Source organism: Thunnus thynnus, chromosome 19 (assembly GCF_963924715.1).
Source record: "Thunnus thynnus chromosome 19, fThuThy2.1, whole genome shotgun sequence".
NCBI classification, from domain to species: Eukaryota; Metazoa; Chordata; class Actinopteri; order Scombriformes; family Scombridae; genus Thunnus; species Thunnus thynnus.
Window position 1 is genome coordinate 12592170 of NC_089535.1, and position 15386 is coordinate 12607555.

The following is a 15386-nucleotide window of genomic DNA, read 5'->3' on the forward strand; positions in this document are numbered from 1 at the left end:
CTTCTTCTTTGGTTTTACTGGCGGACTACAAACCAACGTTAAAAGTGCATGCCGCCACCTACTGTATCAGAGTTTGTAACATCATGACTTTAAACAACAAAAACTAACAAACAAACAAACGAAAATATACTTTATAAAGAAGTTGTACTCTGGATATTAAACCTGTTTCGTTTAAATATTTAAATAGGCTACAGCGCCCCTGCTGGTTAGCCTCAAAATTGCAGTGGAATTTGTATTTTCCCCCCCGGTTTTGTGTTGGATCCACTTAAGTTAGTGGTGGAAGAGTATTCACATCCTTTATTTAAAGATCCCTTCCAGACATGTATTAAGACATATATAAATACTCAGCTCGGAACAATAGTGTGTCTGATATGGTTTTTCCACACAAAAAGTATAGCCTATTTACCACATTCAAATCCTTGAAATGGCATCTAATCCCCCTCCATCATAAAAAAATTCAGAATCTCTGAATATGTAGATATATTTCATCTCAGAAGTTTAGTTGCTGGACACAAGACATCTACCTCTCTCAAAAGGCAATGTATGTGTGTACTGGAGGTTTCAGGTTTCCACATCACACTTGTGTAAGTTTGAATACTGGACCACAATTGGCTTCAAACTAGTTGTGATGTCACAAATCACACCCTAAACACCATTCTTTTAGCCTGAAATTTTATGACTTTTACTGTGACCCACAATATGCAAAAATGGAAATATTTCAAGTTTTTTATTTTTGTGCAGCTGATTTTGACACATTTTTGTATATTGAGGGTATTCTATGTTAAATTTGACCTGTATTTATAAATAAAAAAATAAATTAAAACTCACCATTCAAAAAATGTTGTTGCATTCTTCACATTCAATAAAATTCCTTGAAATCATGATGGTTGTTTTGTTCTCCTGTTGTGTGATTATGAATGTTTTTTCTACATAAACAAATAGTGTAAAACCTAAATAATACACTCTTTCTGCTCTCTGAAAACTTCATTACAGCTTGGTTAATTAAATCCATTGACTTGAACAAGAGTCAATTTGAACAACTGCTGCTAAAGCTTGAAACTACTGGAAAAAATATAATTAAGATTGCTTTGTATTTTCTGAAAACAAAAGAAGTTGAAATAGATACACTCTGCAGTATAATTTCTATGCAACAGTTCCACTTATAAAAAATAAAGACAAATACCTCAAATGTTACAAACACTTAAAGTGTGTGAGCACTATATCACATAAATATAGCTGGACTCTTTTGTCATATTTCAAAAAAAGCAGGAAGTCTGTTGTGAAATGACACGTAAAATGCAATTAATTGTACAGTTACAGTTATTTTCATTATCTAATATAGTACAACGTGAGGCAGTGTAACTTTTTATACTAAGTATGAAGAGAAAAAAGATATTTTAAAGGCCTCCATTTTAACGTAAACACACTTGCACTTTACCATTGGATGCATAAGCTGAATGTTTATGGTGCCTGTGCACCATGTTCTTCTCGAGACTTACAATGGTGGAATAAATTTGCTGCTCTTACTGAACTTGAGATAGTGTTTCATGCTGTTATCACCAGTTTCAACAATCCGATCCTTCAAGCATGCTGGAATTTCAATATCATCCATCCAGCACTCAGTATTCAGAGGCTTTATTGACTTCTGTCTTGCATGCTGCCCAGCTCAGACTTTGAGAGGACTGTTAAGTGGGAGAGATAATATGCTGGATCTCAATGGGGTCTCTTCCCCGGGCCACTTCTCCCTTATTCTCATATCACTCCCACTTACTTTGTATGACTGTGTGCATGAATCTTTCTCCCACTTCTCTCAACTGCCTCTCCCTGTCCTCCTGCCACTCTTCACCCTCCCTACTCTTCTTCTGTGATGACTTTTCCTTCTATCTCTCAACTCAATCCCCCCCACCCCCCTTCTCTCTATCATCCAGTTATTACGACAGGAGCAGTGCCCTCGTCTGCCTTGGCCTGAGCGCACACTCATCAGGCATTCCTTATGTTGCTCCACTCGGCAGTGTCCTCCTTTCCCCTCTCCACACAGTGGCTGTGCCTCTTGCTCCTGTCTCCAGGGGTCGTCAGTCTGCCATCAGCCCCCTCTGAAGTGGTGAGCCACAGAGATTACTGTCTGATCCTTGGTGACTTAGAGATATTTTTAAGAGATGATGTTATGTGAAATAAAGACTTGGGCCTTTCTAAAATAGGCAGGAGATGAAATGCAGAGGGTGTATGTAAAATCCTTTGGTAGGAAGACAACTACGGCCTTCTCCAAGTGTTGTTTTTTAAGTGATACAGTGAGATCTTCACAAAATGAAAAACCATGTTGGAAGCATAGCTGAGTGAACTTGCTGATCTCAATGACTTAGTATTCAGGAGCTGCAGCATTTCATGCATGTACATTACACAAGCACACAAGAACGTACACAAGTGCACACTCACAAGTGGCATTTTCAGTGTTTGTGGTTTTGGTCAGCAGAGCTCTTGAAGGATGTGGGGTGGAGTAGAGAGAGAGAGGGGTAAAAGAGTGTAACACAGAGTGAAGGTCATTGGGATGCCATTTCCTGTGGACAAGCTGCCTGAACTATTATTGGTTTTCCAGGGGCTCTGTGGACATGCTACAAAGGAAATCCTATGTGTCATTGAAAATGGGAAACATGTCACACAAAATTAGCTGAATGCTAATATTAGCTATTATGCTATTTCCCTGTCTTTTCAAACACCCAGTGCCAAACTAACATGCTGATGTTTACCATGTTCACCACCTTACTTTAGCATGTTAACATTTGCTATGTAGGCTAATGGTTATTTCATTAGTTTTGCAGGAATTTGGTCGTAAACTAAATCAAGTATTGATCAAATTTGACCTGATGTCAGGGGATGAAAAGTTAGAGGATCCCTAAAGTTATTATAAATCAATCACCCTGACAGGGACATGAATATCTGAATTAAATTGTCATGTCCAACAATCACATTGTTTCTTAAAAATTCACAAATGTTAACCTCATGGTGGCACTAAAAGATTAGGATACATCATCTGGGGAATTAGGAGCGTCTGTACAAAATTTTGAGCCAATCCATTCTGTAGATGTTGAGATATTTCAAAGAATAAATGAAAATGTAGACCTGCCGGTGAAGCTATAGACTGAAAGTCAGTGGATCACCAAATGCACTCTGGGCACCATGGATATCTGTATCAAATTTGGCAATGGTAATTCATCCAATAGTTGGTCTAGCCTAGCCTAGCATGGCTAAACATATTGTATATTGCCCAAAGATCTGCTCAAGACTGGATTCCTAAATTATCATTTTTGTACAAAGAGAGAAAGAGATTTGAGAAAAGAATGGGATTTTAGTGAGATAAACGATCCAATAGTGAAATTCAGGTGTTTCTTCCCTGTTCAATTCCTCACAGCTTTCAAACACTGGCATACTGTAGCTGACTAACTACCTACATATGTCATATTTGTTTTTCATTTATGACCAGGACAGAGCAGCAATGCCAACACTGTCCTTCATGTTCTGCCATCCAGAGATAGATTTCTCCACAGTTTGGGTATTTGTATAAATACACTGGAGTAAATGGTGCCAAGGTCTCTTCTTCATGATATTCAAATTCTACATTAGCTTCAAGTAATTTAAAATTTGAACCCCAACCCAAGAAATGACATGCAGTAGACCTCGTCATTCTCCAGTCAATTTGACAACAATTGTTTGTTTAAGTATGAAGTTGTTGTGATCACACTTCAGAAAAATCCTTGTCCTTGAAATAGGAAGCACTTCACTTAAACCTTTTTTCTTAATTTGCTATTCAGGAAGCTTGCTTATCAGGGAATTTTAATACTTTGACATCTGTGCTGATATGCATAATTCACTGATTTAGAGGGCAGCAGAAGTTCTATGTCACAAATGAGGAAGTGATATGCGTGATATCAAGTGTATCAAGTCTGCAGAAAACATAAAGTTATTTTACAAGGTAAAAGTACATCATGTTCCCACATTTCTATATTTGAGTGATCACATATAGCTCAGTTAATATCTTAGTGTTAAGCAAGGAAAAGTAACATTTTAGAGGCCTTAAGGAGAAATTGTGTTTACAGAGAGAAAAACCCAATTAACCGTTATCTGATAACTTTATTATCAAGTTAAAAAAAGACAATGAATTACAATATTTACAGAATATCCAGAGATAAATGGAATAAAATTGTAAACAATCATCCTAGGCAACATCACAACCCACCATCAGGTAATCAGATTTATATGGGAAGAAAGGCAAGAAGGAGAGATTCTAGTGTCAAACTATGGAGACAACAGTCTGAAAAGAGAAATGCATCGGAAACAAACTAAACATATATACAAGTATCCAGTGTGTTGTCAGCAGGGACTTAACTTTGGGTAAATTGGGAATATTACAGTCTAAAGACTGCACACAGTGAGGGATTCATAGTCAGTTTCTATTAAAATGATCACAGAACAACAAACAATTTTGGGTTGACAGCTTCATTACCCAGATTGTCCCAATTTATCATCCGGTTTTTACACTGGGCTTTCAAGCTGGGCGACAAGCTGCCTTACAAAGCTTATTTCTACAACAACAGTTTTACTTTCAAAAAGCTACAAGCTGGTTCTGTAAAACAGAAAAAGGGGGCTTTGAGGTTCAGCACCAACTCAACCTGTTTTTAAGGTACAATAAGGATTGAAGAGCATGGCAGGGCTGCTACATTCCCACCTATTGTTGAGTGGGTAGACTATGGGCAGGCCTACTTGGAGCAAGAGAGCTGCTGCCCTTACTGGTCATGGTTAGAAGATACTGGAGTGTCAGATGGGAGACTGGACATGAGTGAGCTAGATCTCAGAGGGATCTACAGGTTGACTGGAAACCCAGTTGGTGACCGAGCCCAGAGGACCAAGCAGTTAAGGTAAACGCTCCCAACGCAACTATTTTTTTTTCTTGTGTCTTTCTTTGCAATGTTTTTCCTTTTCACAAATAACGCCCTGGCCATTAATTAGTAGGGAACTGCATCATTGGCTTTTACGTGTTTAAATATGGTACAACCACACTGCTCTTCCTATCTGCTCGTTCCCATTACAGTACAAAAAGGAGATATTTTTCATTGTAGCCAGACATTGTACAACAGCGTAATAATGTTGGATTGGGGACTCAAAAAGCCCCTAAGGGTTATCTATCATCTTTAGATTTCTTTTTTTTCTATTTTTTTCTTTTTTTATGAGAACACCTAAAGGAAAAAAGGGTTAAAGTATCCTTTCTGAAACACCACAGTTCAAACACTTAACGAGTAGTTTTGTTTTCTATACATGGCTGCAAACATGTAGTTTACCTGGGATCCACCCATAGAACTCCAATTCTAAAATTCTATTGTCCAAACCCAGATTTCCCATTTCCATCAATGGTTCAACGCTCAGGAAAGACAATCACAGCAGCAGCAAACACAGCAGGCGTAGTAAATATTTTGGTACCAAGAACACAATAACAATTTATTGTGTTTCTCTACAAATTTCATATTGTAGTTATCAGCCATTTCATTTCGAACTGTTTAACGTTGCTTATTGGTCATGTTGGAATTTTGACATAAATTTGACTTAATTGCTATTCATTTCTTATAAGGCTTAAGGGCATTCAAGCAGCAACTTGCAACAAATACAATCTCTGCCTTTTGTCAACATCAACAATGATAACTTTGTCTAAAAAGAAGAAGACAAATGCAGGCTATGACAGTTGTGTCGATACAGGATAAGAATTTAAAGGGGTTTAAGTTGGGGGATTTGACACCTTTAAAAATTCAATCTTCACATTACAGTCCCAGTGGCACATATACTTTATATATGTGGGGGGAAAAAAAATGGTTTCAAAGCTTTCTGCCCAGGTTACACTTGTCTTTTCAGTGTATCCGATCACGTCAAAACTGAACCATAGACTGTTAGTCCGTGGCATCAGCCATATGTTTCTGAGGGGACGTTTTGAAGGCTAGATATGAGTTAAATGCTTGATGTCAGCCTGTCATCCAAATTTGGACAATGTGGCATAACCTGTATGGAGTTATGGTAATCACCAGGGCTGACTGTGAAAGGCCGAGACACCTGTCAATCAAGCAAATATACTTCCAAACATACCCCCTTTAGCATGGAATCTCATTTGTGGCGCTCACAGCATTCATAGAGACTATTTCTTCAGTAGAGAGTATGAAACCTGTAGATCATCCACAGTAATGAGACACTGCCTCTGGACTGAGATGTTGAATTCTTAAAATGTATTATTTTCAATGCTGTAAGCACCACCAAACTTAATTCCATTCACTACTTTTATATACAGGAAATTAGAGATGGATACAGAATCTGGGCACATAAAACGGAACTATAGAAGGAAGTGAGAAAATATGTCTTTTTTTATTCTAATTTTGTCAAATGCAACTTTCTATTTTGAGAGAGAAGTTGGGTGTTTTCCTAGTAACTTCAAAACAGTTGGAGTTTTCTCAAAGCCATATGGTGGCCATTAGAGGAACTGCATTTTAAGGCACTTAGGCACTGGCTTCAACACTGAGCAATGGTGATCAACACTTCAGTACATAGTATGGTCCGATTCTGTACACAATGTAATCCAGTGAGCCAGACCCAATAAATTGGAATAATTTTTCTTCTGATTTCTGTCTATGGTGTTTCAGCTCCTCTGACTGATTTGAGGTGGCTTCTGTGCACCAATCAGGAAATCCTGAATATCTCATATTATAGAAAATTAAGTTTTAAAACCAAGTTTTCAGGGGTTTTCATTGTCATGTATGGATACACATACAGTACATGGAGAGAGCTGGATTCTAGCACATCCATACACAGTTTTTGCACTGAAAAGACAAGTGTAATCTCTCTCTTTTTGGTCATGATGCCACTATTGATTAAATCTGTAGTCCTGTTCCAGGCTAACCCTTATTATTCTCAGCTTAACGGACACCTTTATCGTATGGTTTCAGTCATGACACATTAAACATACTTCTGTTGTTATATAAATCCGCTGAGGGCACAGGTTAACTATGATATTGATAACCTGGACTACAAACAACATAATGTATTACATGGGGAAGGTAGATTTCAACTAATCCCATTATTTCCACGATTTCATCAGTGAAATAACTGAACAATGAAACAGTACAGTCAAAATGCTAAGGGTGCCACAGGCTGAAGGCTTATACGTAGTATAATATTAAGGGACCTAAAATATAGCAATTTGCTACAAACATTGGGGTAAATTGTCAGTATTTCTACGAATGAAGAAAACGGGATTTTACTAAAAATAGTTAAGGTGCGACTCGTCCTCAAGGAAAACTTCTACACATTTAACACAAGGATATGATGGAAAAAATCTCAAATTTCAACAAGAAACAAGAAAAGGTAGCTCTACAGTGGGCCATAGTTGTAAATGCTTTCATATCGTATGTGTTTCTTTTGGGTAAGTTTACAGTACCCCTGTTTTGGAGTATAAGGGGGAGTGTAAAAGGTGCTTCAAATAATAAAATGCTAAATTTAGTTCATCGTTTTGGACAACATTCTTTATAAATAGTTTAGTTTTATCTAGGTGGGATCTTTCACTGTAGATTTGACCAGAATGTCAGCAATAAAGAGTTCTGTTCACTATTGGTTACCAATATATTAAGATCTGTCCTAGGGGACCGCCCATTTAAAGAGCTCAGCCGTTTTATGCAGCACAACCTAATACTTATATATGTAACACCTAAAATCTAATAATGCGCCAACTCATAAGAAGTCACTTTTTTTCAGTTTCAATATTTTTGTTTCCTTTAACGTCCTATTTTAAACATCCAACTCAGTGCTGATCCTACCCAGTTTTATCATTTTCTAGCACAATATCCAGAGAGGCCACAATCTGTTCAACCAAACTGTTGATCCTTTTTGGTGTCAAGCATTTCTTTGTCTTCCATATACTGGCTTTGACTTCTCTGTGATGGATCCGCAGGGTTCCCTTCCTCTTTTGTGTTGCTGGACAGGTCCAATCCTGTGTCCATCAAGACAGAGGAGCCGGTGGAAGATGGAGCTGAGGCCTCTATTGCTGAGGTGGTGCTGCTGTCCATTCGACTGTTGTTGACCATCCTAAAAAAAATGAAGCAGAGAATGAAAATTGTGCTTTTAAAATGTGATGAGATACGACTAAACACAAGCCAAATGACAGAGGGGGCTTGATTAGAAATGAGCAGATATACAGTAATAAAAAATTAACTGTGTATTAAGAATCATAATTTCCAAGTCTGAATGCACAACCTGGATGATTTGCCAAATCAAGACTAACCTCAAAGGGTATATTGTATAGAGATAAAGAGGACTATGGTAAAGGAGGAAAGGACAAAATACTTCTCACAGCTCACTGACGCAAATTCACAAATCCCCAAGTTACTATTTAAGACTATAAACTCTCTTTCTTATTCACCACCCTCCTTGTTCCTATGAAGTCTCTGGCACTGAGAGATGTGAGACATTTTTGTCCTTTTTTTGCTGAGAAAGTTGCCAGCATTAGAGCACTAATCTTGCCATCTCTGTTTATCTTACCATACAGTGAGGCATCTCAGGTTTTTAATTCGTTTAGTCTCATATCTCAGTCTGACCTATTGAGGACGATTAATGGCATGAAATCTTCCTCTTCTGTTTTAGATGTTTTACCCATTAGACTTTTAAAACAGTTTCTCCTATTTTTGCATCTGATATTTTATCAACATTAAATAAGTCTTTATCCTCAGGAGCTGTTCCTACTATTTTTAAATCAGCCCTTGTTCAACCACTGCTGAAAAAAAAAAACGAATTTTAATCATTTTAGACCCATATCTAGATTGCCCTTTCTTGCTAATGTATTTAAGAAAGTGGTCTATTCTATACTTAAGATCCTTTACAGTCACAGCATATTAATTGATCAACTAAATCATTGAGTAGGTGCAACTGGGACTGCTGTACACTACTGAGAATGTCTCAACCTAGCAATGCAAATATTACCTGTGGGGTTCAGCAGGGGTCTATTCTTGGTCTTTACTGTTCTCAAACTACATGCTATCATTGAGTCGCAACAATATTTCTTTTCATTGTTATACTGACGATACACAGATATATTTGTCCATGAATCCATCAGACCTCTCCTCGGTTACCTCAATCACAACATGTCTTGCAGACATAAGGGTCTGGATGTGTAGTAACTTTGTGATGTTGAATGGTGATAAAACAAAAGTGATGGTGTTTGGTCCTAAGGGTGATCTGAATTGAATGTCTTTACACTTAGCACTATTACTAAGTCAGCTATCTGTCTTGCTAAGGAGCATCATCAATATTAGATCCTTTCTTTCATTCAGTGATGCACAAATCCTGTAACTCACTATTTGCTGGATTGCCCCAGTAACCGATTAACCGCCTCCAGCTTGTACAGAATACGTCCACTAGGGTTCTTATAAGAAGTAGAAAATATGAGCACATTTCTCGCCTCCTTGCACTGGTTAACTGTGATGTTCAGAATTGATTTTAAAATCCTACTGCTTGTCTTGAAGGCACTGATTGGCCTTGCCTCATCCCACATTGTCGACCTTGTCAGTAATTACACTCCTGTTCAAATTTGGGATCTGCTGACCAGCTGTTGTTGTTGTTGTTGTTCCCCATGGCAAGAATGGAAACAAAGGGTAGTAAGGCATTTGTTTTTATTCTTATTATTCTTATTTTTTATTCCTTTCTTTAAGATTTTTATTTATTTTTATTCAATTTCTTAATTGCACTGAAATTATGCTATTTTGTAATTATGGTGTGCATGACAGGATTGGCTGGGGAGAGATAGGCTCACACACAAAAAGAGAGTACAGAAGAGGAGAAAGGGGAAAATGAAAAAAAATACTAACATGCCATGTCGAAGGACATGACGTTCCCACTCGAAGCTGTTGGTGAAGCAGCGGCCACAGAACTCACAGGGAAGACGCTTCTCTGCACCGCTCGGCCCAGAGCTACTGCTGCTGCTACTGCTGGTGGGAGATGCAAGGACCCCTGGGAAAACAGAATTTAAATGATTGTTTATTCTTAGAATAGTAACTTCATAGGTTTCCTATTTGTTACAATATGACATATTTACTGCTATAGTTTATTTATTGTCATGCAATTCATATTCCACAAGTAATTATACATTAATCACTGAGTAAAAATGCTTAATATATTAGAAATTCTGGCTATGTAGACCAAGGAGGATCAGTACATATTAGTATTAAATCTACTTTTCGCTAGTGACCATGTATATTCAGTGAATTATAAACTTATGGCTATTTTAGGAGACAAGCTGTGTTCAAGCAGAACAGCTAAAACACATTACAAAGCATACGTATGTATGTTATGGGACTTCCAAGATAAACGATATTCTGAAAGAATGTTTGTTTTCTTACTTCTGGGCACATTTATCTGGCTTAAAAAGAGACACATGAGGTTTTTCCACAAAGATCACAATTTGATATGAAATAACCGAGAACACCAGAGAAAATGGCTTTTCAGCAGATAACAATTTACAGTGTAATCCCAGTAGGTTTTCAGTTGTGCAGTAGACTCATATGGTATGGCAGCCAAACAGTACCCAGTAGTGTTCTCTGTTTACCTTGACTGTCTAGGTGTGAAATGTGTGTTTGCTCTTAGAGTATTTACCACCGAACATTGATCTTTTACTGAGGCAAAATATACTGTTCGAATAGTTTTAAGGGATTTTTACTGTAGTTGTATTTGACAATCTGATCTAATGTAGGATTCAAACTTTCTGATACTGTAGAGCCAAGCAGAGAGAAAATTGTTTTACAACAGTTACTGACACACAGGATTAGGAGTATCCTCTTTTGCTCATTAGCATTCATTGTGTCTGTGATGTTTTGGGAACAAATATGCCCTGATCATTGTTTCATGTTTATTTTAAGTGTACAACAACTATTGGATTTGTTAATATAATGTGGTATTATCTGTTTACATAGCTCTGAACGTCTCCTTTGGATATGGACACTGTCTATCTCAGTGGTTCCCAAAGTGGGGTGTTGGACGATTTTTAGTCATTCAACATTTATTGTGTATTTATTGTGCATTTTTATTATTGTTTCACCCTGTTAAATCAATTACAATGTTTTCAAATATATAAAAACAGAAGTAATAAGCAATAAATATCAAAATCGAGCAATAACGTTTAATATGCAGTAACATTACAGCTAATGGTACTCATGGTTCCCAGTTGTCATAGTAACACAACAACCATTGTGGTGGGGGGGGTTCCATGATCAAATTTTTCTTATGAATGGGTGCTGTGGTCTAAAAAGGTTTGGGGACCGCTGGTCTATCTGACAACAGTGTAAGGATGAGTGAGGGTAGATATTCACCTTGTATGGCGGGCTTTTCTTCTTCTACCTCCTTGACTTCATCTTCTTCTTCTTCCTCCTCCTCCTCTTCTTCTTTGATGTTGTTGTCTATCTCTTCGTCATCCACCTCTCTCTGTTCCTCCATCATGTTCTCTGTAATTTCCATTCCTTCATCCTCCTCCTCCTCCTCCTCTGCAGCAACTTTTCCATCTACCACCAAATCCATAATTTCTCTCTCTTCTTCGTCCTCTGTGCTGCTCCCTTGTCCCTTTATCATCTCCAGCTGGTCCAGGTTGACCCGGCCCATCAGCTCAAAGTTACGGATAACCTGATCAAAAACAGGATTGTTTCATAAGTCTTAAAGTCTTTTTAAGCTGAATGTTTGTTATTTACCATATTTATATTAAATAATTTACCAGAGAACCTCTAGAATAATACATACAATGTAAATTCTGGAGCCTCTTTATGCAGATTTCACAACAGTGTTGAGATATTAAAGTTGTTGTTTCTGCTTGGGTGTTTGGTATAGTAGCTATGTTTCTCTGATCTATGTTCATTCATTGTAACACAAATGAATATCCTGCCCATACACACAATTAAAACCATATTAAAAATAAGTAAATGGTTTTTCAATTATAGTTTTATGTTCTGGAGCAAAAAAATTGCCATTAATGAAATTTATAGTAGCCTACAGTGCTAAAACAACTGGGTTGGCCGGCTTTTTGAAAGTAATCATATATTTATTAATTCCAGTGGCAAGAAAATAAAATTAATCTACTGCCTGGTGTGCAATTAAGACCCACAACTCAGGGCTCCGTGAGTGCTAAATGATTGCTTTATGTAGTGGATAATGAATGATTTAAAGCTTTTAAAACATGGCTCAAGTGCTTTAAGGCACTGTCATGCTCAAGTATCTATCCTTTTTTTTTACCTTTATCTCCCAAACATCTTGAGGAGCAACATTTCTGTGCTAAATGACGGCTTGAATGAGGAGGGTGCTTCACTCCCTGTTAATGCGCTGAGAGAACCACATTTAATTGAATGTATTGTGATGTACTGCTATACACGGTAAGAAATGATCTGAAAAGGTGCCGCCTGTTCATAAGTAAAAGACCTTTCCACATCCAACTGATAAAAGAAATCTGATTTCACATTTCTTTTCAGAAACGTACACTCACTGATTATTGGTGGCGGAGTTGTCTTGATCTGTTGTGTGCCAATAAATGTACCTCAAAACAATTATTTTAGTATTCTTTGATTTGCAACATTTGACTTTATCTGTCTATGAATGAATTATTTTCTTATCTCTTATCTTTTATTATCTGTTTTCATTATATACTGTATAAAGTACCCGTTCATCCATTCACCCATTACCTGTACCCACCTATTCCTGTTTTAAGTAACAAGTAACAGTTGGGCAAAAAACAACGATCTGTAAAGAATGAGAAACGATAACCGGGTGCCCTTTTAAGTTTAATGTACTATAAACTCCTAAAATACCATCTGCCTTCTGAGATCAACTCATGAATTATCCTCGTTCAGGGAGACTGAGAGACTTTTCTCTCCTGGATATGTTTAGAATATACTGAGTCTCAAGCAATCTGATATGTATGCAGCAAGTCATCTTATTCCACTGTATCATTCAGCAGCCATTTCTCTGATATTTTTATCTCCTTATCTGTCAAGATGCAATATGCAGTTTAATTTTGGCTTTATAAGCTTGTGTAGCAATGTTATCTGTCATTTGAATAAATCTCTTCCATAAATATTCACATTCAAGGACGCTAAAAGGAAGAAGTTTGCTTAGAAAAATAAGACAAGGAGGAACAGAGACGCTCCAACTTAACTTCATGGCTCAGAGACTCTGGAACTCTCTGTAGCTAAAACCAATGGTGTGTAGGAAAATACAATTGACCCCTTGCCCAAGGCGCTGGAGAAAGTTAAATTAATCTATATAACCCAGATTTATCTGTGACTGTATACAAATGTTCATACCACCATAAAGATATGGTCTGTATTGTTTTTCTATGGTAGTTTATGGCACTTATAACACTTTTTTTTTTTTTTTTACTACTGTCTGTCTTACCCAATGTGCCATCCAGGATAGACAAGTAGAGGAGGGGAAACTTTAAAGACCAGAGGAGCAAAGAAGAGCCTTTGTTGTGCAGTTGATGAATGCCATGATGTACATGGATAGACAAGAGTATTAGGTTTGTACGGTTATGTTAGAATAATCTACGTTCAGTGTTACAGATGTATGTAGAGGCTGATGATTTGTTGCTGTCACTCTAACCTCCAGTATTGAAAAAGAATAACTTTATCACAAAAATACTGTGGCCCACTGTAATTGGAATATAATAAAGATTTCTCATCTAATAAAGTTTTATTACGCATGTTCAAAAAAATAATATCACATGCAAAATAAATGACAGTTGAAGCATTAACAGGATTTTTCTTTCCTGCCTGTCTTAATCTAATGTGGGTTGATTTGGTTTTCACTGTGAAACAGCTGCAGTATTCCCATATAGATACTGGGAATAGCTCAATTATATTTTAACTGACACACAGTAAGTAGTTAAGCTGCTCTAAACTCTCCATTTGGACAGTTATGACTCCGTTTTAATACTTTTTGCCTGTAGGTTCCCTTTCTATGCCGCTGTATTAAAAGAGTTCCACTGCACTTTGGTGGCATAAGACAAAACTTTTTTTACTTGCCTGACTGTAAAGATAGTTTCTTTTAGGACATGCATCAGTTCTTTTCATATGTTTTCAAGATGTTAGATCTTTTTTATAGTCAGTAAGTTTTATTTAGGAGTTTAGGAGTAAAATGGGATTTAGCATAATATGCGATCTCCTAATGCTAAGGCCTTATAGTGTATTTAAACATGTCATGCTATAATTGTCTAAACATGTTACATAAAGTATATCAGTTTACATTTAGTTACACATGTGGACTCAACTGACCTTGTGCTCAAGGCGAAGATGCTCCTCTAGCTGGCTCCGTCGACTGCTGTCATAATAGCAGAGCTGGCACTGGTAGGGTTTGATCTCAGCATGCTTCTGCAGGTGCAGCTGCAGGGCCTGGTCACTGGAGCATGTAAAGGTGCATTTGTGGCAACGGAACACCAGGCCCTGAAGGTGGCGTGACAGCTTGGAGCGGCTCACCTCCAGTGGAGCCACACGCTCCTCTGATGGAGGAAGAGGAGAAGGTTGTTATGGATTATTAGGTTGGAGAGAGGGAAGGGAAACAAGAGGAGAGCAGGGGAAAGGGGAAGAAGAAGAGCATCAACACAGCAGAACACACACAAACACGTACAGACAGCTGTAAAGGAAACAAGGTAATCACAGTAGCTGTTACTGTTTGGTGGTTTTGATATTTTCTCTGTTTCATCGCAAACATTTCCTCTAGATAACTGAAAATAGCCTAATAAAAACTACCCAAAAAAGTTTTGTCAAACATCAGAGCAGTTCCATCCCTCTGTGCTTGCTTTTAAAGGACCAGTGTATAAAATTTAGTGACACCAAGCGGTGAGGTTACAGATTGCAACCAAATGAATACACCTCACCTACCCCTTCCCTTTAAAGTGGGTAGGAGAACTTCTGGTGGCTGTGAAACTAATGAAAAATGTGAAAGGCCCTCTCGAGAGCCAGTGTTTGGTTTGTCCGTTCTGGGCTACTGTAGAAACATGGCGGTGCAACATGGCGGCCTCCATGGAAGAGGACCCGCTCCCTATGTAGATATAAAGGGCTCATTCTAAGGTAATGACAACGAATCTTATTTTCATAGGATTATACACTAATTAAAACATACTTATGAATATTAGATTCCATTTCTGCCAAGTCCTTTCCACTAGATGTCGCTAAATCTTACATACTGGTACTTTAACCTTTCATTTTAAGTTCTGATGAACTGTCTCTTACAAGCAAAGCCTTCATTGAATAGCTTCATTTTTGTACTATTTTTATAACTTGTGTTATTATTATGTCTATATTTCATATACTGGAACACAAGACGCACAGCAAGGT

General features: G+C 37.5%; 1 protein-coding gene across 2 annotated transcripts in view; it reads right to left on the minus strand.

Annotated features, from left to right (window-relative positions):
• Positions 1 to 4105: 4105 nt before the first annotated feature.
• The window catches only part of znf462 (zinc finger protein 462), a 50344-nt gene continuing 39063 nt past the window's right edge, over positions 4106 to 15386 (minus strand). For both annotated transcript variants that reach the window (XM_067575081.1, XM_067575082.1), the window contains exons 10-13: positions 14325 to 14548; positions 11382 to 11688; positions 9885 to 10026; positions 4106 to 8109 (exon numbers count right to left, since the gene is read on the minus strand). In XM_067575081.1, the coding sequence (XP_067431182.1) occupies positions 7890 to 8109; positions 9885 to 10026; positions 11382 to 11688; positions 14325 to 14548 (893 nt within the window). In that variant the 3' untranslated portion in view covers positions 4106 to 7889. The remainder of the gene's footprint in view (positions 8110 to 9884; positions 10027 to 11381; positions 11689 to 14324; positions 14549 to 15386) is intronic.